Below are 23,317 nucleotides of genomic sequence, written 5' to 3'. Positions count from 1 at the left end.
GTCTCACTTAGGAGCCCAGGCCGGACAACGCTCCCTCTGCTAGAAGCAAGCCGGCGACACCACCTTCACCTGTGCTGCGGTCGCGCAGGTGAACCCCGGACCGCAGCATCGCAAAGACCCGGAGCCACGCTGCAGGACTGAAAGGCAGAACTGAGCTGTCACCTCCCGGTCTATGCCTGTGTAGGTAGGAACCCAAAATAGTCAGATGCAAATGAAGCCCAGTGGCTAAGAAAAAAACTGTGTGTGTGTGTGTGTGTCCTCAAGGAAAAGGGAGGCACAAGGCTTGGGTGCAAACAGGCGAATGTGTATGGCAAAATAAAAAGTGTGGGTGGACTGAGGGCCTGCAGAACTTTCTGGAAACAAATCACAAGCTTATTAAGTTTTCAAGGAAATTGTGTTGCAAAGTCCTACCGTGGGTTGGTGAGAAGCCTATTCTGTGCATCGTGGGGAGCAACACCCACTGGCACATCACCAAGCACCCTCCGTGGTCACCACAGGGGGAGACGGTACAAGGGAAGCCGCTCCTCAGCGCTAGCTGGAAGTCCTGCAGCACATCTGCCCACATGCCATCTGTTAGAACGGATCAGGTGTCCCCACCTAACTCTCAGGAAGAAGGAGGCACAGCCTCCCCCACGCCCCGCTGGTCACCATTCCCACGTCTGCTCACACTCTCCCCTTGAGCGTCAGCCTGACTCCCACGAGCAGAGTCCGAGGGTCTCAGAGCCTCTGCACGGTCCCCTCAGGGCTGCCCCTGACTCCTCTTGGTTTGGAGAGTCCTCAAGGACAAGGGACAGACGGTCTGCCTCCGTCCACGCAGTCTTCAGGAGGGAGCCTCGGGAGCCAGGAGAAGCCTTCTGGGTTCCGGGTTGGGAGGTCACTGGTGGATCTCCCCTGGGAGGAGTCCTGAGTCACTGGGCTGCCTGCTCCTGGCTGTCTCCCCATCCTCCCCTGCCACCTCCCGGATGGACATGGCCGTGACCCTCCACGCTGGCCCCTGGGGAAGAGGGACGGAGGCTGTGAGAAGTGCAGAGTCAGAGCCCCGCTTCAGCCCACGCTCTGGCTCCTTTGCATTCGCCTTCCAGGGCTCAGGGAGTTTCAGGGCCAGGGGGCTGGCCTTGGGTGCTTAGTGGCTTCCCAAGGCTGCCAGGTGCTCTGGGTTCCATGGCTACAGATCCGCGCAGAGGCCCCCTGACGCCGGGGGCTGGGTTCAGGCCTCGGTGGCCACCGTCTCTGCACCCCGCCAGCCGTTGAGTCCGCGCCCTGTGGTTCAGCTCCTTGATACAGCAGAAGCGCAGTGAGGGCGGCTTGGCGATGCCCCGGTGGGAACCAGAGTTAGCTGGGTGCGGTGGCGCGTGCCTGCAGTCCCAGCCCCGGGAGGCTGAGGCGGGAAACTCCCTTGAACCCTGGAGTTGTTCATGCAAAGATGATAGAATTGGGCGATGTTCCAAGCAAGGTCCCCTCCACAAGGTGACTCAGGGACCGGCTGCTTCCGTGTTGTGTTCCCATCTCAACACGGAGCCCCTGTGGGGAGGACTTCGAAACAGGAACAGAGAGAGAGGAGGTGTCCCAGCCTTGTCATGCTGTGAGCGGAGGACCTGGCCAGAACAACCAGAGGGGACAGTCCATCTGGCTCACGGTTCAGGGGCCTTGGTCCCGAGAGGCCCACCCTGTTGCTGGGCCCAGGTGAGGCAGAGCTCACGGTGGAAGAGCATGGAGGAGGCAACGACCAGAGCTGCGCTCACCAGGGCCAAAGCATGAGCCCCAAGGGCAGCCTCGTGACCCGATCCTCCAGCCAACCCCACACCCGCAGCCACCCCCGGTCGTCCACGCGGCGCCTGGGCACACTGATGGTTAAGGCCCTCGGAACCCAATCACTCCACCTCGAAACTCGCTCACATTGTCCCCTGCATGAGCTTTTGGGGACCTCACACCTAAATCATATCTAAATCAGCTTAGCCCAGAAAGGGAGCACATAGCACCTTCCCCAAACACCCCAAATTCAAACACACTAGAAAAAAGTATGCTCAGTTCAATAGACGGTTACATAGGAATAGACTGGAATAGAGAGATGTGTGTGGATATGTGTGGTAATCGTATTTTAATACAGTGGGACGTATAAATGATAATAACAGTTATTATTATTATCGTCGTTGTTGTTATTATTATTCTGGTACCAGGAATTGGACCTAGGAGTGCTTGACCACTGAGCCACATCCCCAGCCTTTATTCTATTTTATTTTATTTTGAGTCAGGGTCTCACTAAGTTCCTGAGGCCTCGCTAGCTGAGGCTGACCTTGAACTCAGATCCTGCTGCTTCACACTCCTGAGCCACTGGCATTACAGGTGTGTGCCACCAACCCAGCTACCGTGGGAAATCACTAATCAACGCACGTTTTTTTAAACCAGACTACAACATTTTTAAAAAAAGATTTTTCTTAAGTTTTAGGTGGACACAATGTCTTTATTTTACGTTTGCGTGGTGCTGAGGATGGAACCCAGTGCCTCGTGCATGCCAGGAGAGCGCTCTAACTCTGAGCCCCGGCCCGGCCCCCAGACTACACATTTCAACAGATGGCAATGGCATATCTGCCTGTCCACCCAGGAGAAAATAAAACTGACCCCTGCTTTTGCCAAATAGAAGTAATAAGCTTAAAGTATTAAACAATAGAAATCCCAACGAGAAAGGCTAAAGCATCCAGACCTGTGGACACAGGGAAATGTCCCCAGCCCAGACCTGACACGCTGGAGCTTGGAGGAAATGACAACCCTCGGGCTATACGAGAACTGATGTCTGGGTGACACAGAGGACCCGAGGAATAGTTCCCGAGAGATGGGAACACAGGGCCACGTGCAGGGCTTGCATGTTACTATGTGAAGTCACAGGAGGACAGACAGGGGACAAGCAACCCAGCAGGTGGCAAAGAGGACACAGAGGAGCAGTTCACAGGCCCAAGCCGAAGGAAATGACCTTGTGAGAGGGCAGCAGACCACCGAGCAGGCGGGGAGGGAGCAAGTGGAAGTGACCGAGCCACCGAGCACCTGTCAGGATGGCCAGGGCAGCTCTGTGGGACCCCTGTCAGCAGCCATGTGCTGCCACGACTCCGCTGAATGCAATCTGAAAATATCCATTAAAATTAGAGGTCCACGTCCCCTTGGGCCAGCGTGGTGGGATCCCGTGTTGGGAGGGGAGCAAAGTTTTAATAATATGTGAGTGAAAGCCACGGGCAGGGGCCAGGCACCAGGGCAAGTCAGTAGGTAACACACAATTTTCTCCCAAGAAAATAGGGGTGTGTGAGTGTGTGTGTGTGTGTGTGTGTGAGTCTGTGTGTGTGTGAGTGTGTGTGTGTGTGAGAGTGTGTGTGTGTGTGAGTGTGTGTGTGAGTGTGTGTGTGAGTGTGTGAGTGTGTGAGTGTGTGTGAGTGTGTGTGTGAGAGTGTGTGTGAGTGTGTGTGACTGTGTGAGTGTGTGTGTGTGAGTGTGAGTGTGTGAGGGTGTGTGTGACTGTGTGAGTGTGAGTGTGTGTGAGTGTGTTTGTGAGTGTGTGTGTGAGTGTGAGTGTGTGTGAGTGTGTGTGTGAGTGTGAGTGTGAGTGTGTGTGAGTGTGTTTGTGAGTGTGTGTGTGTGAGTGTGTGTGAGTGTGTGTGAGTGTGTGTACTTTTACTATAACATTTATTAAGGAGTAAGTAGCAGTGACTTTATAAATAATAAGACGCAATGCTCTTTTCGGTGACGCTCGCGTGGGCCGTCCACTCTCGCAGGCGGCTTTGCTTGCTTTTTGCCGAGTCTCAGACCCACAGCCAACCTGCGGCTGTGGCCGTGCGCTAACGTGGAACGCAGGTCCCACCAGGAAATCCACCGACATTTTAGTTTTTGTTGCTACAATAAAAGTGAAACAAGGAGACGTTGGACACCACTCTTGCTCCCGGCCCAGGAGCGACTCCTTCTGAGTGGGCGAGTTTTCAAATCCTGGTGGGACATTCTGGTGCATCCTCAGCGCCGGTCTCAACGCAGTCTCCACAGAGGCCACGTGGGTCGAGGTCCACCAGTGCTCACATCTCCCCCAGCCTCCTCAGGTCCAGAGAATCAGCAGAACAGCGGGTCAAGGCCTGGCACGCAGCATTTGCCACGTCCCCTGGCGAGGGCGCTTCACCGTGGCCAACCACAACTACCTGTGCACCCGCCCCACGCAGCCTGGGAGGAGACGCGTCAGGCACCAGAGCCCAACTCTGCAGTGACGGCCCACCTCCAGCACAACGACACTCAGCGAGGCCAACACACTATTCTCAATATTCATCACCTTTGTTTTTAATATCATGCATTTAATTGGAAGTTCATATGATTAATCTTCTCACTGCCTGTTTAACAACTGACTCAAAAAATTACTGAAAAATTAACCATCGACTCACGAGCTGTGCGCTGGCTGCAGCAGCCCCCAGGGAGAGTCAGCGGAATTTCATGCGACTATTTAAAGGAATGAATTGGACTCTGCAGGGATTTAGAGGGATTTTCACAAAGAATTGCCAAATGAGAGATGCAAAATGCCGACGGTCTGCGGATCACGTTTTCGTGACACGGTGGCAGCCCCCAGCGACACCTCTGTGTGTGTCTATGGACATTAACACACGGTCCTGCAAGGTTCAGAAGAACAGATCAGCTTGGTGGGGGCCACAGGGTGAGCTGAGTGGGAAGGAGAAGAGGGAGCCAAGGAAAACAAGAAAACAGAACCAGAGAGTCTGCCAGGGAGACGAATTGTGCATATGTTAACACATTTGGGCATTTATGTGTAATGTATGTATTTGTTCATGTCATTAAAATGCATTGTAAGCCAAGTTCTCAGTTGGACAGTTGTGTAGGTTGTCGATTGCTGTGTAACACACCACCTAAGACTCAGACAGCTGCTTTGGTGTGAATGCACCCCAGCGTTCACAAGTCGGAAGCTCAGTCCCAGCTTGACACTGAGGGGGGTGGAGCCTAGAGGGAGGTGTTTAGGTCACGAGGACAGCACCCTCAGGCACAGATTAAAGCTCCTAGGAGTGAGTTTGCTCTCTGCCCTCGGCTTCCCACCATGTGCTGATGTAGAAAGAAGGCTCTGCCAGATGCTGGTCTGGATATTGGACCTCTAGTCCCCAGAACGGTGAAAAATAAATCTCCATTCATGATAAATTACAGAGTATGGCGTATTCTGTGGTGGCATATAGTGCTCTGCTACACCAGCACCAAACAGATGGGCACAGTTAGTAACACTTACCATGACCGTTCTGTGGGGTGAGTGGTGGTTTTGATGTTTCACGTGGCTTTGCCTGGACGCTGGGATGACTGGGGGTTTGACAGTCCTCCCTCCAAGAGCCCGGCTCCCCTGGGGCTGCCAGGGGGGACTCCACATCGCTGCTTGAGCTTCCTCGCACCATGAAGCCATCCATCCATCCTTCCATCTGTCCTTCTATCCATCCATCCATCCACCCACCCACTGTCTACACATCCATCCTTCCACACTCCAAACACTAGCTGTCCCCCATCCCGTGTCTATTCCAAGAGGCAAAGGCTGGAGCTGGGTCATTTGGCCACATTCTGTTGGTCAGAACCAGCACAGGTCCAGCTTGGATTCAAGGGGAGGGAAATAACCTTCAACTTTTGACGAGGAAGTAGCAAGAGCGTATTGTAACATTGCACTCGGGGCAACATTGTAGCCCAACCTGGCCCCAACACACAGACTCAGGCTCCTTGAGACCCAGAGCTGGAGGGGACATCAGTGAGCCTCGAGTCCACCTGTGGGAAGGCCCAGAGGGGAGCGTGAAATACCCAAACCCTCAGTCACAGGGACCAGGCCCAGACAGTCGGCCTATAACTCACTTCTCCTGTAACACTTGATCAGCCAAAGCAGCCTGCCTGCCCTTGCCCACACCCCACCTACTCCCTGCCGTCTGTCCATCCACGTCCATCCATCTGTCCAGCCACCCACCCACACATCCACCCACCCATCAAACACCCATCCTTCCATCCGTCTATCCTTCCACCCACCCGTCCACCCACCGTCTACACATCCACCCACCCACCCACCGTCTACACATCCACCCGTCCACACTCCAGACACTGGCTGTTCTACATCCCATGTCCATTGCCTGGTCCCCCTCAGTCCCTTGCCCTCAATCTTTACTTCTTCTAGGGTGAGGTCCCAACCAAACCTTCAGGGACACCCCCAGGAGGCCAACCTGTGACCCTGCCCAGGCTGACTGAGCTGTCTGTGGGAAATCATGTCACAGCCTCAAAGCCTTGACAGACAGGAGTGGGGACCGTCCCCCAGGCAGAGGGGGGCTCACAACCCACAGAGCCCTTCTGCTCTGCAGTTGATCAACCATTTCCGTGTAGTTTTCACCCAGTCAGGGATGTCCAGGGCACCAGTAAGGGTGGTTGTGATACAACTGGCCATGGCCCGTTCCCCAGCAGGCACCGGTGTTGCCCCACCAACCCTCATACTGACCGCAGGGGTGGACTAGCCCCATCCCCTGCAGCAGGGGCCGATGCTGAGGCTCCGAGAGATTCGCAATCTGCAAGAAGTATGAAGGTGTCACCTCTCGGTGGCTCCCACGCCCATGGTAACTAGAAGTGCCAAAACTTACCACATGCCACCTGGGCATGGTGCTCTTAACACGCATGCATTCAGTCAACAGTATTTATTGAGCACCCAATATATACCCCTGAAGGAGCTTGCAGCCTAACAGGAGGAGATGCGACAGCAGTATACCTCAGTATACCTCCTGTATAACTGGACACAGCAGGACGTCGGAAGGCCCTGGGCACACGGAGAAGACGGGAGAGGGGGCAAGGAGTTGCGTATTCAGTAAGGTGCTAATGAGGGGTCACAAAGTTTAAAGGGAAGGTGTGAGCCAGTGAGTGTGTGGGAGGAGGGCACCGAGGCAGAGGCTAGTGCAAGGTCCTGGGGCAGGAGTGGGCCTCGCGGGTGGGAGGAATAGAGGAAAGGTCAGCGGCTCAGCAGGGTGGGAGGGTGGGGGCAGCAGGAGGTGATTCTAGAGAAGACACAGGGAGCCGTCTGATGGCCTGGGGCTCTGTAGATCCCTGAAATGATTTGGCTTCGATTTCAGGTGCAGAGCAGGAGCCTCAGCCAGGTTCAGAGGACAGCAGTGGGTCCTTCCAGCTGCTGTGGGGACAGGCTGCAGGGCACCAGGCGGGGAGCAAGGGGTGGGCAGAGCGGTCAGCTCCGGGGGTAGGTTGGGGGTGGGCCGTGTGATTTCCCGACAGGCTGGGTGTGGGGTGAGAAGAAGAGGCGCCCGGGGAACGCGCCCCCTCGGCCTGAGCAGCTGGACAGTCGGGGCTGCCCCACAGGACGAGAGGCCGGAGGCGAGGGGGAGGCCGCTGTGACGTGTTGTGGAGGCTTGGACACCAGGTGGAACGTCCCAGAGGTGGTTGAAAAGGTGCTGCGGGTGAGGCCCGAGGTCCAGGCTGAGGCCCGCTGTGGGCATCCTCTGTACCTCGGTGGCATTTAAAGCCAAGGGTCAGGACAAGATCAGGCGAGGGCTGTGAGTCCTAGGAGACACCCTGGGAGCGGAGCTGGGGCCGTCCGGCATGCTCAGGGTCAAGGAGACTGAGGAGCGGCAGGAGGGAGGGGAAGGCCCAGGTGGCAGGCGGCGGGAGAACCAGGACGTGCAGGGGCCTGGCAGTCGGGGCGGCAAGGAAGGGAGGGACCCAAGAGCGGTGGCGGATCCTGCTGGCAGGCCGGTGCTGGGTGGGGACCTGCTGGCCCTTGGCGTGCAGTGTCCGGGCATCTGTGTGCTGAGAAGCGGCTGCTTTGCTCTCGCAAGGAGACGGCCATCCAGAGGGGACACAGGGCAGGGGAGACAGACATGGGCACGAGACCCTAGTGAGGTGGTCAGCACAGCTGGACGCGGGCGCAGACCCTCCGGTGGATGGCGAGGAGTCACCAGCCTGGGTCCTGTCCAGACGCCGCTGGCCACGAGAGGAGCACACGGGCACCCCAGGCCCAGGTGAATCCCCGGCCTGTGGGGTGTCCTGCGGCTGCTGGCACCTGCCTCCGTCCCCACAGCGCACCCCAGAGCAGGGCTCCTCTTGCAGACGGCCGTGGGCACAGCGCCTGCTTTTAAAAGAACCCCGGCGCCGGCCAGGGCCAGGCCGCCCGCCTTCGTTAATCGACTCAGAAAATAACCAAGCGCCTGGCAAATACTCAAGCGGTCCCCAGCGCGGGAGGCGGCAAGACGTGACACGCACACGGCATCTGCCGCAGGAGCCCGAGAGGAGGGACAGACGGGCTCTGGTTGGAAGTGTCTATTTGTGGCTCCCCAGTCTAATTTCTGAATATGATAATGAATAAATATTGGTCTTTCCTCCTGCAGCCGTTCCATGTGGGTGGTGCAGACAAATGGATGCGGCCCCCTCCTGTTTTCCAGATCTGTAGCAACGGGGCCGAGGGAGGGGCCAGGGTCACCTGGAGATGGCAGGACAGGGTGGGCTGGACCGTCAGAGTCCCTGGGAAGGGTCTGTGGTTGCCCTGAGCGTCTGTCCGCCCTTGTCCCTCGATGTCCACTGTGAGTGCCCCCAGGGGCCTCTTAAATACCCACAGTGACGGGACTCGCTGCTGCCAGGCCCTCCCATTGCTGGATGGTTCCAAACGGCGGGAAGTGCTGTCCCTGACCAGCTCCTGTCCTGAGCTCCTGCGCTGTGCCGGGGGCCGGCTACACACCGGGGCCGTGGCCGGGACCCGGGGGGCCTCGCCCCGTGGAGAGGCTGCAGGAAGCCACCAGACACCAAGAGCAGGGGGGAGACCGAGGCCGTGCCCTGCAGTGCAGAGAAGCCGGGGGGGGGGGGGACCAGGAGCCAGGACAGCTGAGTACTGGTGACAAGAGGAGCCGTGCCCACGGAGGTCACAAGCAGGTGAGTCACCGCTCACACTGGGCAGGTGCATCGAGGAGGCTCGTGGGGCCAGGGAGACCCTCGGAGAAGGGGCAGAGTGGGACGCAGGGCTGGCTGTCCCACCTGTGGCCTCCAAGGTCCCCAGCTCACCAGGCTTGCTTCTCTGGGCACCAGCTCTTCCTGCACCCAGGCCAGACAGCACCCGGCCCCACCCTGGCCCAGCCCTGCCCCTGGCCCCTTGCACCTCCCTGTGCTGCCCCGAGGCAGCCCGTGGAGGCCAGCAGAAGTGAACTCCTGGGCTTCCCTGGCCTCTGCCGAGGCTGCCGTGGGCTGCAGTGTCCCCAAAGATACGCCCATGCCCCAACTTCCAGAAGCTAGGGACTGTGGGGCCCACTCGGGATGACCTGCCATCCTGAAGCAAGGGGCTTCGACTGGTCACGACGTTTCACAGTGACCTGGACATTGTCCTGGTTCAGGAAGTTGAGGGCGTGTCTTCAGAGGCAGGCGTGTCCCCCTGGGGCTGAGCCACGTCACCTGTTCTGCTGTCATCCCACCCCTTGCCCTGTTTGGGATAGAGTTTTCCATGGAAACCCCCTTGTGTGTCCCCTTCTCTTACTGTGCCCTGGGGTGTGGCTTCCTAGATGTCACTCAACCTGCTGACAGTGGACATCAGGAAGCTGGACTCAGCCCCCTGACCCCTGGCCTCGTTTGAATGGCTTCTCCCCAGTAAAAGGGGTCAGCAGTGCTCGCTCTCGCTCTCTCGCTCTCTCTCACTCTCTCTCGCTCTCTCTCGCTCTCTCTCGCTCTCTCTCTTCCCATGGACCCCCAAGGTCAGAGCAGCCGTCACGGGACCCAAAGAAGAAGGCATTTCTCTGTCTCTGTGGGGTTACTTTGTGCAGCCCCGTTCCCCTGGAGTGACCCTGAGTGTTGTAGTTGTAAGGAACGTGACATGAATGTGACCTGATTGGGCTACAGGGTCTTTGCAAATGTGACCAAGATGAGGTCCACCCTAAATCCAATGACCACAGGCCTCTTAAGAGAAAGGAGAGGGACAGTACCTCAGTCACTGGCAGCTTCGGCTGGACCAGCCCCGTAGGGCATCCACCTGGGTGTGTGGTCATGCCACCTAGCCCACAGCACTTCAGCAGGAAGGCAAGCCTCCAGGTGACCATCCTCAGCCACCTTGGGCCAGAAAAGAGCTTTAATCTTGCCTGGTGCGGTGGCACACACCTGTAATCCCCGCAGCTTAGGAGGCTGAGGCAGGAGGATCACAACTTGGAGGCCAGCCTCAGTAGTTTAGGGAACCTTGATTCAATAAAAAGGGGTGGGCATGTAGCTCAGTGACAAAGTGTCCCTGGGCTCAAACCTCAGCACCAGAAAAGAAAGTTGAAACTTTAAATCACTCATTTCAGTGATTCAAGGTGGCATGGAGAAAACTAAGGAATGACTCAAGTTACCACAACATTCGGAACACAAAGAAAACACTTTCTTCCAATTTCCCAAAAGCAAAATAACAAATGCCCACTGATGAGAAATCATCCACTTTACTCGCTCCCTGCTTCCTAGTGTTTCACTGTGCAGATCCACACAGTCTCATCTGGGCTGCATTTAAAAACCGGACATTTTCTTGCAGCTGGGAACGAGTTTCAAGGTACCATGCAGTCACGGGATTGTGCTTCCACTGCCAATTAAACCCATGAAAGGGTTCGCTCCAAAATCAAGACTCTTCTTTGTGTAATATGTTGATCAAAATGTACCAGCAGAAAGATGTGCGTGTCTTAGAATAGAACGAAACCGCCTAAGGAGGAACGGCGACCCGCGGCCGGGAGGAGGGGACTGCGGCTCTCAGGTGGAGCCCCGCGTGTGGGGACGGGCTGCTGAGCGTGGCAGAGGCTGGGGATGGAGGCTGGAGACCGAGGCGTCCCAGGAGGCTGGCGGTCTGCCTGACCTGCAGGGATCCAGCCTGGCCTTTCTGACAGCCTCGGGCACCATAGACTGCGATGAAACGTCACTTTCGTCGCGTCCCAGGGCTGTGCTGGCTCCTTTTGTTTTTGCTGTTTCAAGTCACAGTGGCCAGGACCCTCTGCAGCAGATTTTTTTTTTTAATTGTTGGTCGTTCAAAACATTACATAGTTCTTAATATATCATATTTCACAGTTTGATTCAAGTGGGTTATGAATTCCCATTTTTACCCCGTATACAGATTGCTGTATCACATCAGTTACATTTCCATTCCCTCCCCTCCCCTTTTCTCTCTCTACCCCCTCTACTGTAAATCATTTCTTCCACTTGTATTATTTTTCTCTTACCCCTCCTTTCCTCTTATATGTAATTTTGTATAACCCTGAGGATCACCTTCCATTTCCATGCAATTTCCCTTCTCACTCCCTTTCCCTCCCACCTCTCATCCCTGTTTAATGTTAATCTTCTTCTCAAGCTCTTCGTCCCTACCCTGTCCTTGGTTACTCCCCTTATATCAAAGCAGTCATTTGGCATTTGTTTTTTAAGGATTGGCTAGCTTCACTTAGCATAATCTGCTCTAATGCCATCCATTTCCCTCCAAATTCTATGATTTTGTCATTTTTTAAAGCAGAGTAATACTCCATTGTGTATAAATGCCACATTTTTTTTTATCCATTCATCTATTGAAGGGCATCTAGGTTGGTTCCACAATCTTGCTATCGTGAATTGTGCTGCTATGAACATCGATGTAGCAGTGTCCCTGTAGCATGCTCTTATTAGGTCTTTAGGGAATAGACCGAGAAGGGGAATAGCTGGGTCAAATGGTGGTTCCATTCCCAGCTTTCCCAGGAATCTCCAAACTGCTTTCCAAATTGGCTGCACCAATTTGCAGTCCCACCAACAATGAACAAGTGTACCCTTTTCTCCACATCCTCGCCAGCACTTGTTGTTGTTTGACTTAATAGTGGCTGCCAATCTTACTGGAGTGAGATGGTATCTTAGGGTGGTTTTGATTTGCATTTCTCTGACTGCTAGAGATGGTGAGCATTTTTTCATGTACTTGTTGATTGATTGTATGTCCTCCTCTGAGAAGTGTCTGTTCAGGTCCTTGGCCCATTTGTTGATTGGGTTATTTGTTATCTTATTGTCTAATTTTTTGAGTTCTTTGTATATTCTGGATATTAGGGCTCTATCTGAAGTGTGAGGAGTAAAGATTTGTTCCCAGGATGTAGGCTCCCTGTTTATCTCTCTTATTGTTTCTTTTGCTGAGAAAAAACTTTTTAGTTTGAGTAAGTCCCATTTGTTGATTCTAGTTGTTAACTCTTGTGCTATGGGTGTCCTATTGAGGAATTTGGAGCCCGACCCCACAGTATGTAGATCATAGCCAACTTTTTCTTCTATCAGACGCCGTGTCTCTGATTTAATATCAAGCTCCTTGATCCATTTTGAGTTAACTTTTGTGCATGGCGAGAGAAAGGGATTCAGTTTCATTTTGATGCAAATGGATTTCCAGTTTTCCCAACACCATTTGTTGAAGATGCTATCCTTCCTCCATTGCATGCTTTTAGCCCCTTTATCAAATATAAGATAGTTGTAGTTTTGTGGATTGGTTACTGTGTCCTCTATTCTGTACCATTTGCCCACCCGCCTGTTTTGGTACCAGTACCATGCTGTTTTTGTTACTATTGCTCTGTAGTATAGTTTGAAGTCTGGTGTTTTTAAGTCAGTAAAACGAGTTGGTTTTGGGGGGAGGGGAAGGTTCCAGGCGCACAGATGTGGAGGAGGCCAGAGGGGACAGCAGAGCCAGAGAACAAGTGACGTAGCCAGCAGCCCTGGTGCCCTGGCTGGCCAGGGACCCCAAGCCCTAGCAGAGGCCTGGAGCCAAGCTGGGGGCCTGTGGAGGAGCCCTGCCCGCCCCACGTTGCTCCCAGGGTGGCCTCCAGAACTGAGAGGTCCCCTTCTGTTATGCAAAGCCACCGGATCCCTGGTGATTGGTCACAGAAAGTCACCCAAAGATGGACACTGCTCAGGAGGCTGGGTGTGGCCGAGTGGTAGAGCGCTTGCCCAGCATGCGTGAGGCCTGGTTCCGACGCCCAGCCCCACAAGACCAACAGCCAACACAAGCCTGCCCCGGACCAGGGCTCTGTGCGTGGCTAGAAAGGGCGGGGGGGGGGGGGGTCCTGCTCAGCGCCCAGCTCAGGGTCCAGCCCAAGGAAGTGGGCAGGAGGTCAGAGCAGGGAGCCTGGGATGGAGTTAACCTCAGCGCCGGTGGCCTGGGGTTCTGGAGTGGCCACAGGGGCTGCACGTTGGACCTGCCTCACCCAGCAGAGGTAAGAGGTGGGTTGGCCCCAAGAAATTGCCCAACATGTCGGACATGCTGGGTGCTCCACTGGGTCTCCCCAGGCAGGGCCTGGGAATGCAGGCGGGCATCACTGATAGGCAGCTTCTCAGTGCCCAGCCCAGTGCCAACAGCCTGCCAGGCCCTGACCTCACGTATCTCCCAGGGAGAGCAGCAGGTTCAGCAGAGTTTATATGAGAACAGTGATGATCACGGTGGCAGTGGTGTTGGTGACACTGGTGTTGGTGACAGTGGTGTTGGTGACACTGGTGTTGGTGACAGTGGTGTTGGTGACACTGGTGTTGGTGACAGTGGTGATGGTGGTGGTGGTGGTGGTGGTGGTGATGGTGGTGATGGTGACATGGTGATGGTGGTGATGGTGATGGTGGTGGTAATCGTGGTGATGGTGGTGATGGTGACAGTGGTGATGGTGGTGGTGGTGATGGTGGTGGTGGTGGTGGTGATGGTGATGGTGATGGTGGTGGTGGTGACCATGGTGATGGTGATGGTGATGGTGGTGATGGTGGTGGTGGTGATGGTGATGGTGGTGGTGGTAGTGGTGGTGGTAATGGTGGTGATGGTGGTGATGGTGGTGACCATGGTGATGGTGATGGTGATGGTGGTGATGGTGGTGACCATGGTGATGGTGATGGTGATGGTGGTGGTGGTGATGGTGGTGGTGGTGACAGTGGTGATGGTGGTGGTGGTGATGATGGTGATGGTGGTGGTGGTGACAGTGGTGATGGTGGTGATGATGGTGATGGTGGTGGTGATGGTGGTGATGGTGACAGTGGTGATGGTGGTGGTGGTGACCATGGTGATGGTGATGGTGATGGTGGTGGTGGTAGTGGTGGTGGTAATGGTGGTGATGGTGGTGATGGTGACAGTGGTGATGGTGGTGGTGGTGACCATGGTGATGGTGACGGTGATGGTGGTGATGGTGATGATGGTGGTGGTGGTGACCATGGTGATGGTGATGGTGATGGTGGTGATGGTGGTGATGGTGATGGTGGTGATGGTGGTGATGGTGACATGGTGATGGTGGTGGTGATGGTGGTGATGGTGACAGTGGTGATGGTGATGGTGATGGTGATGATGGTGGTGGTGGTGACCATGGTGATGGTGATGGTGATGGTGGTGATGGTGGTGATGGTGGTGATGGTGACATGGTGATGGTGATGGTAGTGGTGGTGACAGTGGTGATGGTGATGGTGATGATGGTGGTGGTGGTGGTGATGGTGATGATGAAGGCTGTGGTGATGCTCGTGGTGATGGTAGCAATGATATCAGAGCATTTTATTGAATCTTATGCCAGAAACACTCCCAGCTCTGTAGGTGGATTTTCCTTTTTAACTTTCAACCCTATGAAGAATGGATTCTTACGACTTCCGCTTGACAGACGCGGTACTGAGACTGGGGAGGTAAGTACTTGTGCAGGGGCCAGCACCAGGGAGGCTGCTCCGTCCCAGGACTGAGTCCAGCACCGCTCTCTAACCACCGCACCACCCTCCACCCTGGGCTTCGACTCCCCTAAAACACAACCTCTGACCTCTTTCTTTGTCCCCAGCGCTGAGCCCTGGGCCTGCACACGTAGGTGAGGGAGATGCAGAAGGGCCTCGGCAGCCAGGGCAGGACGGCTAGGGAGGGGGTGGGGGCGGGGCCAGAACAAAGCAGCAGGCAAGGGTCTTCAGATGCGGTAGTCCTCCTGGGTGATGAAAGTGCTCGTGGGCACAAGCGGGGACCTGAGTAGCCACGTCCCTATGCGTGCTCCTAAGTGGGGGATGCAACAGAAAAATCTAGACAGATGGTGGACAGAGGGGCACCAATGGACACTAGAGAGGAGATGAGGAAAGGGGGCCTTCCAGAGACCGTGAGATGGACAGGCAAACCCACCGGCTCCCCACCCTTCCCCTCAGGGGAGCCGCTCTGGGTGGTTTTTGCAGTGAACCTGCTGCTGCCGTCTCAGTGGCCTGCCCTTCGACTCCTTGCTGAATAGAGACAACGAGCCCAGCACCCCTGGTGGCACGTAGGTGCGGGGGGAAAGGTCTGCCGTGGTGGTCCGTGCTCCACAGTTGGGATGACGGCAGAGCCTCCTGGGGGTCTCTGCCCCCCTCTTCCAGGAATCAGGGGCCCATCAACACGTGGACCAGCGGAAGACAGCGTGGGCTTCCTGGCCGCACATGTCCAGCTGGCCAGATGGTGGTCTTCTGTCGTCTGCCTTCCAACCAGCCGGCCCCTCCAGATCTGCTGCCATCTCAGCCCAGGCCCCATGACGAGGGGCCCCGAGTCCCCTGGGCCACCAGCACCTGGGGCCGAGAGTGAGGGGGCCTGCAGCCCCCGCCCCCCGCTCCCAGCCTCACAAGGGAAGGAGGCCGAGGAGGCAGGACGGCGGGGTGGCCTTGGCCCGCTGCCAAGAGGGAGGCAGGCGCACCTTCTCCAGAGAAGCTGCCGCTCACCAGCCGGGCAGAAGAAAGGAAAATGCTCAGCGCCATCTGTCCCCAGAGCGGGGCTGCGGGCTGGGCTGCCGGCAGCTCACGGCCAGCCCCACTTTCAGAACTGCCAGCTGCCCCTGGGCTATTTTGGGAAGCGCCTGAGCTCGCGGGCGCCGGCCTTCGAGGCATTTCCCGACACTCAGCTGTTGGCACACCAGCCGGGCTGCCAGCTCCTCTGGCCCTGGACGCCTTCCAGCACAGCCCACTGGAACCACGCTGCTCCCGACTCCCCGAGATTTCCAACTGGAGCTGGGCTTCCCGGGCAGCGGGGAGAGCAAGGCGCGAGCGAGGGCCAGGGCGGTGGACGGGGCTTCCTCCCCCTCCTCGGGCTCCTTGGCGGAGCTGCCTCATCACCCCCAAGGACTGGACCCCCCAGGCGTCCATCTTTCCCTGGCCACCCTCTCCCCACTCCTTTTGTGAATAAGTCCCGGGTGGGTGACGCGGGGGCACCTTGGGCACAGATGACAACATCAGGCAACAGGGGGTTTTCGAGGCAACTAAAAGCAGTTTGGAAAGTTTGGGGCCGAGAGGGTGACAGCACAGTGGGCAGGAAGGTCCCAAGCCAGCAGCAGAGGCTGGGCCTGGAGGCCAGGAGCCAGGAGCCAGGAGGTTTAGAGCAGAGTGGCCGCGAGGTGAGGTCCCCAAGACAGAAGTGCTCTGGCCCCTGGAGCCACCCTGGAGTCGGCGGGGACAAGGCAGAGGGACCAGCAGCCTGCACGTCCAGGCGCGGGGGGAGGGCGCAGAGCTGCAGAGGTGACTGGGACAGAAAGGACGGGATCAGGTGCCCGGGTAGGGAGGAATGGGGACAGGATCCTGGGGGCAGGGTGACCAGAGGCAGGGGCAGAGCCGCGAGGGGAGGGCCAAGGTGAGCTCAGAGCCGAACGTGAGGGTTGGGGGGCCCGAGGGAGCTGAGGGAGCTGAGCTCTGGGCAATGGGGGCTTCAGAAGCAGAACGGGGGCTTTCTGGGCTGGGCGGGAGGGAGGGAGGGAGGGGGAGGTGGCTCCTCGTGGAGCCCAGCTTCAGTGTTGTAGGACAGAAAGCCTGGTGGAGACAGCGGTGGGGACTGCCGCAGGATGATAGGAAGGCCTTAGTACTGATGAACTAGACAGCAGAGTGGTGTTTTGTGTTGTGTGTATTTTATCATTTTAAAAAATGGAAGATGAAACATGGGGCTGGAGATGGGGCTGGAGATGGGGCTGGAGATGGGGCTGGAGATGGGGCTGGAGATGGGGTGGAGATGGGGCTGGAGATGGGGCTGGAGATGGGGCTGGAGACGGGGCGAGACGGGGGTGGAGACGGGGTTGGAGACGGGGTGGAGACGGGGCTGGAGACGGGGCTGGAGACGGGGCTGGAGACGGGGTGGAGACGGGGCTGGAGAAGGGGCTGGGGACGGGGCTGGAGACGGGGTGGAGATGTGGTGGAGACGAGGTGGAGACGGGGTGGAGACAGGGTGGAGATGGGGTGGAGACGGGGCTGGAGCTCTGGCTGGAGACGGGGCTGGAGACGGGGCTAGGGACGGGGTAGAGATGGGGCTGGGGACGGGGAGTGAGCCGAAGGATGAGAGACAGGATTGTAGGCGCAGATGGCGTGAGGAAAGGCAGGTGGCCTGGGAAGGGCCACATATATGCTCCAGGAAGGCAGAGGAAAGGAGCCTAGAGGAAGTCAGGGGAGAAAATGAGGAGAAGCAAGGGGTCCCGTCCATGGGGCCTGGCGGGGGGCAGCTGGGTGAGCCTGGCCCTGGCGACACCAGGGCTGTCTTCCAGCCAAGATGGAACAGCAGGGCTGGACCCACCTCCCCACTCAGAGTCAGAATGTCCCTAAGCGGGGGTCTCAGGTGCTGGACAATAGGCAGAGCAGGAGAGCCACCCCCAAGAGGTGAAGGAATGAGCTGCCCCATCCACTCACCGCCTGGGAGAAGCCCAGCTGCTGCACGGAGCCGAGCAGCCCAGAGTCGAGGTGAACTGGAGTGTGGGAGCCAAGGAACTTTGTTCAAGGGGCAGAGATTTAGAGACCAGGCTCTGGAGAGAGAAGCCCACGGACCGGCAGAAGTTCCCCTGAGTCTTTGGCCAGGTGCTGGTCTGCACATGGAAAACTTTCCCAGCATGTGGTACTCACAGGAAAGGAGTAAAATGATCCCTGAGCTCAGGCAGTGCTTACGTGTGATTCCACCACCAGAGGGAAGGGACCTTCTAGCACATGGGACTCAGAAGAGGTGCAGGTAAGTATTGCCTCTGGGACCAAAGAAGTCTAGACTCAGGTCTGTTCTGCATTCACCCTGACGCAGCATAAAGGCCAGCCTCAAGAGGATCCGACTGATTCCAGACGACCTAACTGCACCCAGAACACACGGAGAGAAATATTTAAAAAGAAATCCAATGTCCAGCATCCAGCTGAAAATCACCAGACACGCAAAGCATTAGGGAAAGATGAATCGTGGCCAGGAGAACAATCAATCAAGAGAAAGAAATCCAGAAACAGCACAGATGACAGAATTAGTAGATGAGGATTTTAACCGTGATTATAAATAGACCTCACACATGTGCTCAGAGGTAGACGGACTCATGAGAGGGATGAGGAGTGGAAGGTGTTTTAAGGACCCCAATCTTATTTCTCAAGAGGACAAAACACAATTTCTGAAATGAAAAATATAATGGATGGAATTAAATCAGAGTCCATGCCAAAAAAAGAAAAAAGAAAAGAAAGAGAAGAAAACCAAAAACCAAAAAAAAAAAAAAAAAAAAAAGGAAACACATCAATAGAGACCACCCAAAATGAAACCCAGAGAGAGAAAAGACGAGAAGTAAAAAGAAGACAGGCCTGGGGTGTGGTGAGGAGCGTGCCTAGCAAGTGTGAGGCTCCAGGGTTGATCTCCAGCACCACAAAGAGAAGGAGGAGGAGGACGAGGAGGAGGAGAAGGGGGCAGCATTCATGATTTGTGGGACAGTATCAAGCTCACAAATCTGTACTTGGAGCCCAAGGAGGAGAAGATAGAGACAGGAGAAGTAGTGGCCAGTCTCTTCTCAAATTTTAGGAAAAACCATAGACTCACTGACTCCAGGGCAAACCCAGAACATAAGGAACACAAACCACCTCACCGCAGACACACGACCACACTGCTGAAAACCAGCGACAGAAAGAAAATCACAAAAGCAGCCATAGAGAAAAGACAAAGAGGAGAGTGACGGCCGACTGCTTCCCGAAAACTCTGCAAGTCGGACGACACAGGAGCAGCGTCCACATTGCCAAGGTGTCAAAAGAAAAAAGTGCCCACCTAGAATTTTGTACCCAGAGAAATTGTCTTTCACAACTGAATCTACTTCTGCAGGAACCAGAGCTCAGGAACAGCAGCCGCACCACAGGAAGTGGCAAAGGGAGGTGGGGCCCCTAAATTCCTATGAAACACTGTGGGGTGGGGTCCAGGTCACAAGTGCCCCACCCTCATAAGGGATTAACATAAGGGATTTATCCTCTGGATCATCCTCCCAGAGGGTAAAGGGGCTTGAGGCTGCGAGTTCCCTGTCTTTCTCGTACCTGGGTACTTTTCCCTTCTGCCTTTCACCATGTCATGAAGCAACAAAAAGCCCCCTTGCCAGACGGAATCCCCTTCACCTTGGGCTTCCCAAACTCCAGACCGTAAGAAATAGGTCTCTCCTCTTTACCAATCACTCAGTCCTGGGTCTTCTGTTACAGTGACAGAAAATGAACTAAGGCAGAAATCCTCAGCAGGAGGAAAATTTTATCAGATGCAGAGAAAAAAACAAAAGGCCACAGTCATGGTAACTATGTGGGTAAATGCCAGGCTTCCTTCTCAGTCTTTAAAAATCTCTTTTAAAGACATTGACTTTTTAAAGCAAAAATAATATATTATGAAATAGATAACATATCCACACGGCAGTGTTGTGCTCAGCAAGAAAAAGCGATGCGTTTATTGATAAAAGAAACTTTGCATATAAAGCTAGCAGATTTGTGCAAAGGAAAAGAAACCATCCACAAAAGCCTACACCCTCTCTGGTGCATTTATATTTAAATTCTAGAAAAGGTAAATTGATGGGGACAGAAGGCAGATTGGCAGTTCCCAGGGCCAGGACTCAGGGAAGGGGCTGGCTCGAGGGGTCCTGTGGGTGGTGGGGCTGTTCCCTGCCTCCATCTTCCTGGGGTTACGAGACTGTACGCTTTCGTGGAGACTCATCAGACTGGGTGCTTCCATTGGGAGATTTTACCAACTGTGGATCCCTTAGCGAAGCTACAAAGACTCGATTTTCGTGTGTGTGTGGTGCTGGGGATGGAACCCAGGGCTCTGCACGGGCCAGGCCAGCGCTCCTCCCTTTCCACCGTGTTCTGAGGCAGGGTGTCACTGCATGGCCACAGCTGGCCTTCAACTTTGGGTCCTTCTGCCTCAGCCTCCCACGGAGCTGGGATTACAGGCGTACATCATCATGCCTGGCTGAAAAAAATCGATTTTTAATAATTATCTTAAAAATTTGCTGTCCAGCAGAGCAAGGTGAAGACCTGGAGTGGCCACGTGGAGCCAGCCTGCTGGACATGAGGCCTGGACCCCAGGACGGGGTGTGGATTTGGGGCGTTCGCCCATGAAGCCTGGTGTAGACAGGGTGAGAGGCATCAGGGGCTCCAGGAAGGGAGCGTCTCACTGGAGGGGACCTAGCCTGGCTCCACAGAGGGGGACACTCCTGGAATGGGGGAGGGACATGTTCCAGAGGCAGCAGGATGTGGAGAGATGAAGAGGGGTCATCAGACGGGGCTGTGAGCCCCCGGGCCCCCTCCCCATCCCAGCTCCCATGTCACCTCCTGCAGGACGTCCTCCTGAGCCCCCAGCTGATGGGTGGGGGGCCTGGCCCAGCCAGCCCCCGCTCCAAAGCCCTCCCCAGAGCAAGGCTATTCATCTGTGTCCTGGAAGCTTCTCTCTCCACGGGGACTGGGCCGGGGCGGGGCAGCGTGGGGAGGAGCCAGCTGTTCCCACCCGAGGGCAGCTCTGGGCCTCTCCAGCCGGCCCTGGAGGGGACAGCTGTGCCCAGCTCTCCTCTGAGTTTCTCACCCTTTGAGGAGGACGCTTCTGGGGACAGACTGGAGATGACCCCAACCCTCTATCAACTATGGAAATGTCTGCTGCATGACTTTGGGGCAAAACCACAGCCGCGGCTGTAGGGGTGTCGGGGCCTGGATTCTCGGGCATGCTCCAAGGCAGCTTCCGGAACAACAGTCTTGTTGTCTTTGGAGTCACAACTCCTGCCTGGGGGGGGGGGGTGTCCTGGGCTGTCACCCTGAGTGGGGGCAGACGGGCAGCAGAATGTGCAGAGCCTAGGACCTCGGCTGTCAGTCCTGACCCCCGAGAGCCGAGAGCCTGGGAGAAATGGGCACTGCTGGGCTCCTGCTGCCCAGGACCCCCAGGCTCTGAAGCCCCAGGAACACTGTAGTTAGAGTCCCTGAGCCAGGCAGGGGTTGGCCTCAAGGGACCCCACCTGGTAGGCTCAGGCTGTTCGTGTGGCGCAGACAGCAGTGGGGTGGCTCAGGCAGGAACTTGCTGGGCTGAGGGGGTCCCTCGGTCAGACCCTCCAGCAGAGTCCAGATGGCAGGTTGTCAAGAACCGCGCTGGGGCCAGGTGATGGCTAGTGCAGGGTGCCACAGGGGGTCCCGTCGGTGCTGGCCTTGAGCTTGTGCTTGCTGAACAGACTGTAGAGCACCCGCAGTGTGCTCTTGGGGTCCTTGTTCACAATGTCTGCAGGCCAGAGGGGCAGGCAGCGGGTCAGCCCAGGGGGCAGGGCGACCCCGACCCGGGCTCCTAGGGGCCCAGTCGTCAGCACTAAGGCTGTAGAAACCAGGAGGCCTGAGTGCCAGGTCCCATCCTGTGACACGGGTCCTCCTCCTGCCCAGGCCTCCCTGCTCCCCACGTGTCCCTCCAACACAGCACCCTCGAGATCTGGCTTCTCCAGGACAGCCTGTCCCCAGGGACGGAGGCCCCTGCCCGCCTGGGACCCCCTCCACCAGGACGGACAGAAGCGGTAGCCACAGAGCCCTCCTGGGAAACCCTGCAGGAGTCCCTCACCCAGCATGTGCTCGTCCCCCGTCCTGTGTCCCCTCTGGGGCTGTTCCCTAAGGCTGGACCCTGGGGAGGGGACACAGAGTGCTCACCTTCAGGGCTGACGGGGTGGCTGAGCAGGCCAGCGTCCCTCAGCAGCTCCAGGGCCAGGGTGACATTGTGCACCTAGGACAAGAAGGCCCCTCAGATGTCAGCAAATGAGGTGGCCTGGGGACCAGCTGCAAGGAGAAGCTCATCTGCGGTGGGTTTCAGCTGCTAAGTCTCACACAAACTTCTTCACAGCCATCTGTCAGCCAAAACCAAGAGGCTGGAAACCCTGGCCATCTCCCGGCAGCTGCCGTGTCACCAGCAGGACACCAACCGCTGTGCACCGACGCGGCCTGGGTCCGAGCCAGCCTCCTGCAGAAGCTCTGAGGAGGACCCTCTACCGACCCTGAGAGAGGGCCTGCCTGCTCCCTGCTGCCCCCACGCCCCCGTGGCCACTCCCTTTGCTCCCTGCTGGGGGCGGTCAGTGGAGTTGCCTGGTCTGGGTGCAGGGGACCTTGCTTCCCTGGGGTGGGGATGGGGAAGGGGACAGGGCTGGAAATCTAACCATAGAATCTAAGAAAAATCATCCCAAACCAATAAAGTGGAGTGACAGAGGCCAGACCCAGGACGACACACGGGGAGGTCATGATGTTCCCGCGGTCACTCCTCCCAGACCCCAAGAGAAGGCCTGGGGACAAGACGTGCCGGACAGCCTCCTACTGGCCTATGGGCTGCAGGCCGGCCAGGTCCAGCCCTCTGGCCACACCTGGGCCCTCAGAGACACGAGGCTCTGCTCAGACCAGCAAGGGACTGCGATTCCCTGGGCAGAATCCATGTCCCAAACCTGGGGGCTGCCCACCAGGAGCAGGGCAGGGCGGCCAGGAGAGCTCAGGCCAGCTCTGGGAGCCACAGCAGGACTGAGGGCCCTGGTGCGAGTGAGAGGGAGCCCCCGCAGCGAGGGACCCTCCATGGGGTCGGTCCCCTCCACCCACCAACGCTCATGCTGGCAGCCAGGCCAGCCCCTCCCCCGTCACCTGCCCCTCCCCCTCACCTGCCTCTCCCCCTCACCTGTACCTCCTCTCACCTGCCCACCCCTCACCTGCCCCTCCTCCCTCACCACCTCCTCCTCCCTCACCTGCCCCTCCTTCCACCCCTGCCCCTCCTCCCTCAGTTTGGTTCTGAGGCCGGGGATCTGGCCAGGTGGCTGCGCACGGGAGGCCAGGAGGCTGGACGTGGCCCTCCTGGGTAACTGGGGTTTGGGGCCTGCAACACCCTGGCACAGGGCACCTGCCGTCCCCAGAAGCCTCAGCCCCCAGGAACAGGACAGGAGCCAGTGCTGTCCAGAGTCCCTTCTCGAGGGCTCCTCAGCTGCAGGTGTCCTGCCCTCTCCCCCTCAGCTGTCCCCTCCCTCCTTGTCCACTCTTCAACGTCCTGTCTTCCAGACGTGGGATCCGCAACCCCCTGGGCCCTCTGAGTCCCTGCCCCCTTTGCCTGCGGTGGGGCTCGCCTGGTCCCCAGGAAAGACCCAGAGAAGCAGCTTGGGCTCTGGAGACGGCAGCC

General features: G+C 56.8%; 1 protein-coding gene across 3 annotated transcripts in view; it reads right to left on the bottom strand.

Moving 5' to 3' along the window:
* PARVG (parvin gamma) overlaps positions 1-23,317 on the bottom strand; it is a 124,635-nt gene that overhangs the window by 85,769 nt on the left and 15,549 nt on the right. For 2 of the 3 annotated variants that reach the window (XM_081311826.1, XM_081311825.1), the window contains exons 12-13: positions 21,823-21,895; positions 19,810-21,409 (exon numbers count right to left, since the gene is read on the bottom strand). In XM_081311826.1, coding sequence (XP_081167952.1) covers positions 21,300-21,409; positions 21,823-21,895 — 183 coding nt within the window. In that variant the 3' untranslated portion in view covers positions 19,810-21,299. Of the gene's footprint in view, positions 1-19,809; positions 21,410-21,822; positions 21,896-23,317 lie in introns of those variants that run through there. The other variant, XR_014024249.1, reaches the window with a different exon arrangement.

Source organism: Spermophilus citellus (assembly GCF_964194105.1).
Source record: "Spermophilus citellus genome assembly, chromosome: 10".
Classification (NCBI taxonomy): domain Eukaryota; kingdom Metazoa; phylum Chordata; class Mammalia; order Rodentia; family Sciuridae; genus Spermophilus; species Spermophilus citellus.
Note: the sequence above shows the minus strand (reverse complement) of the source record. Positions and strands in the feature narration are given on the sequence as shown.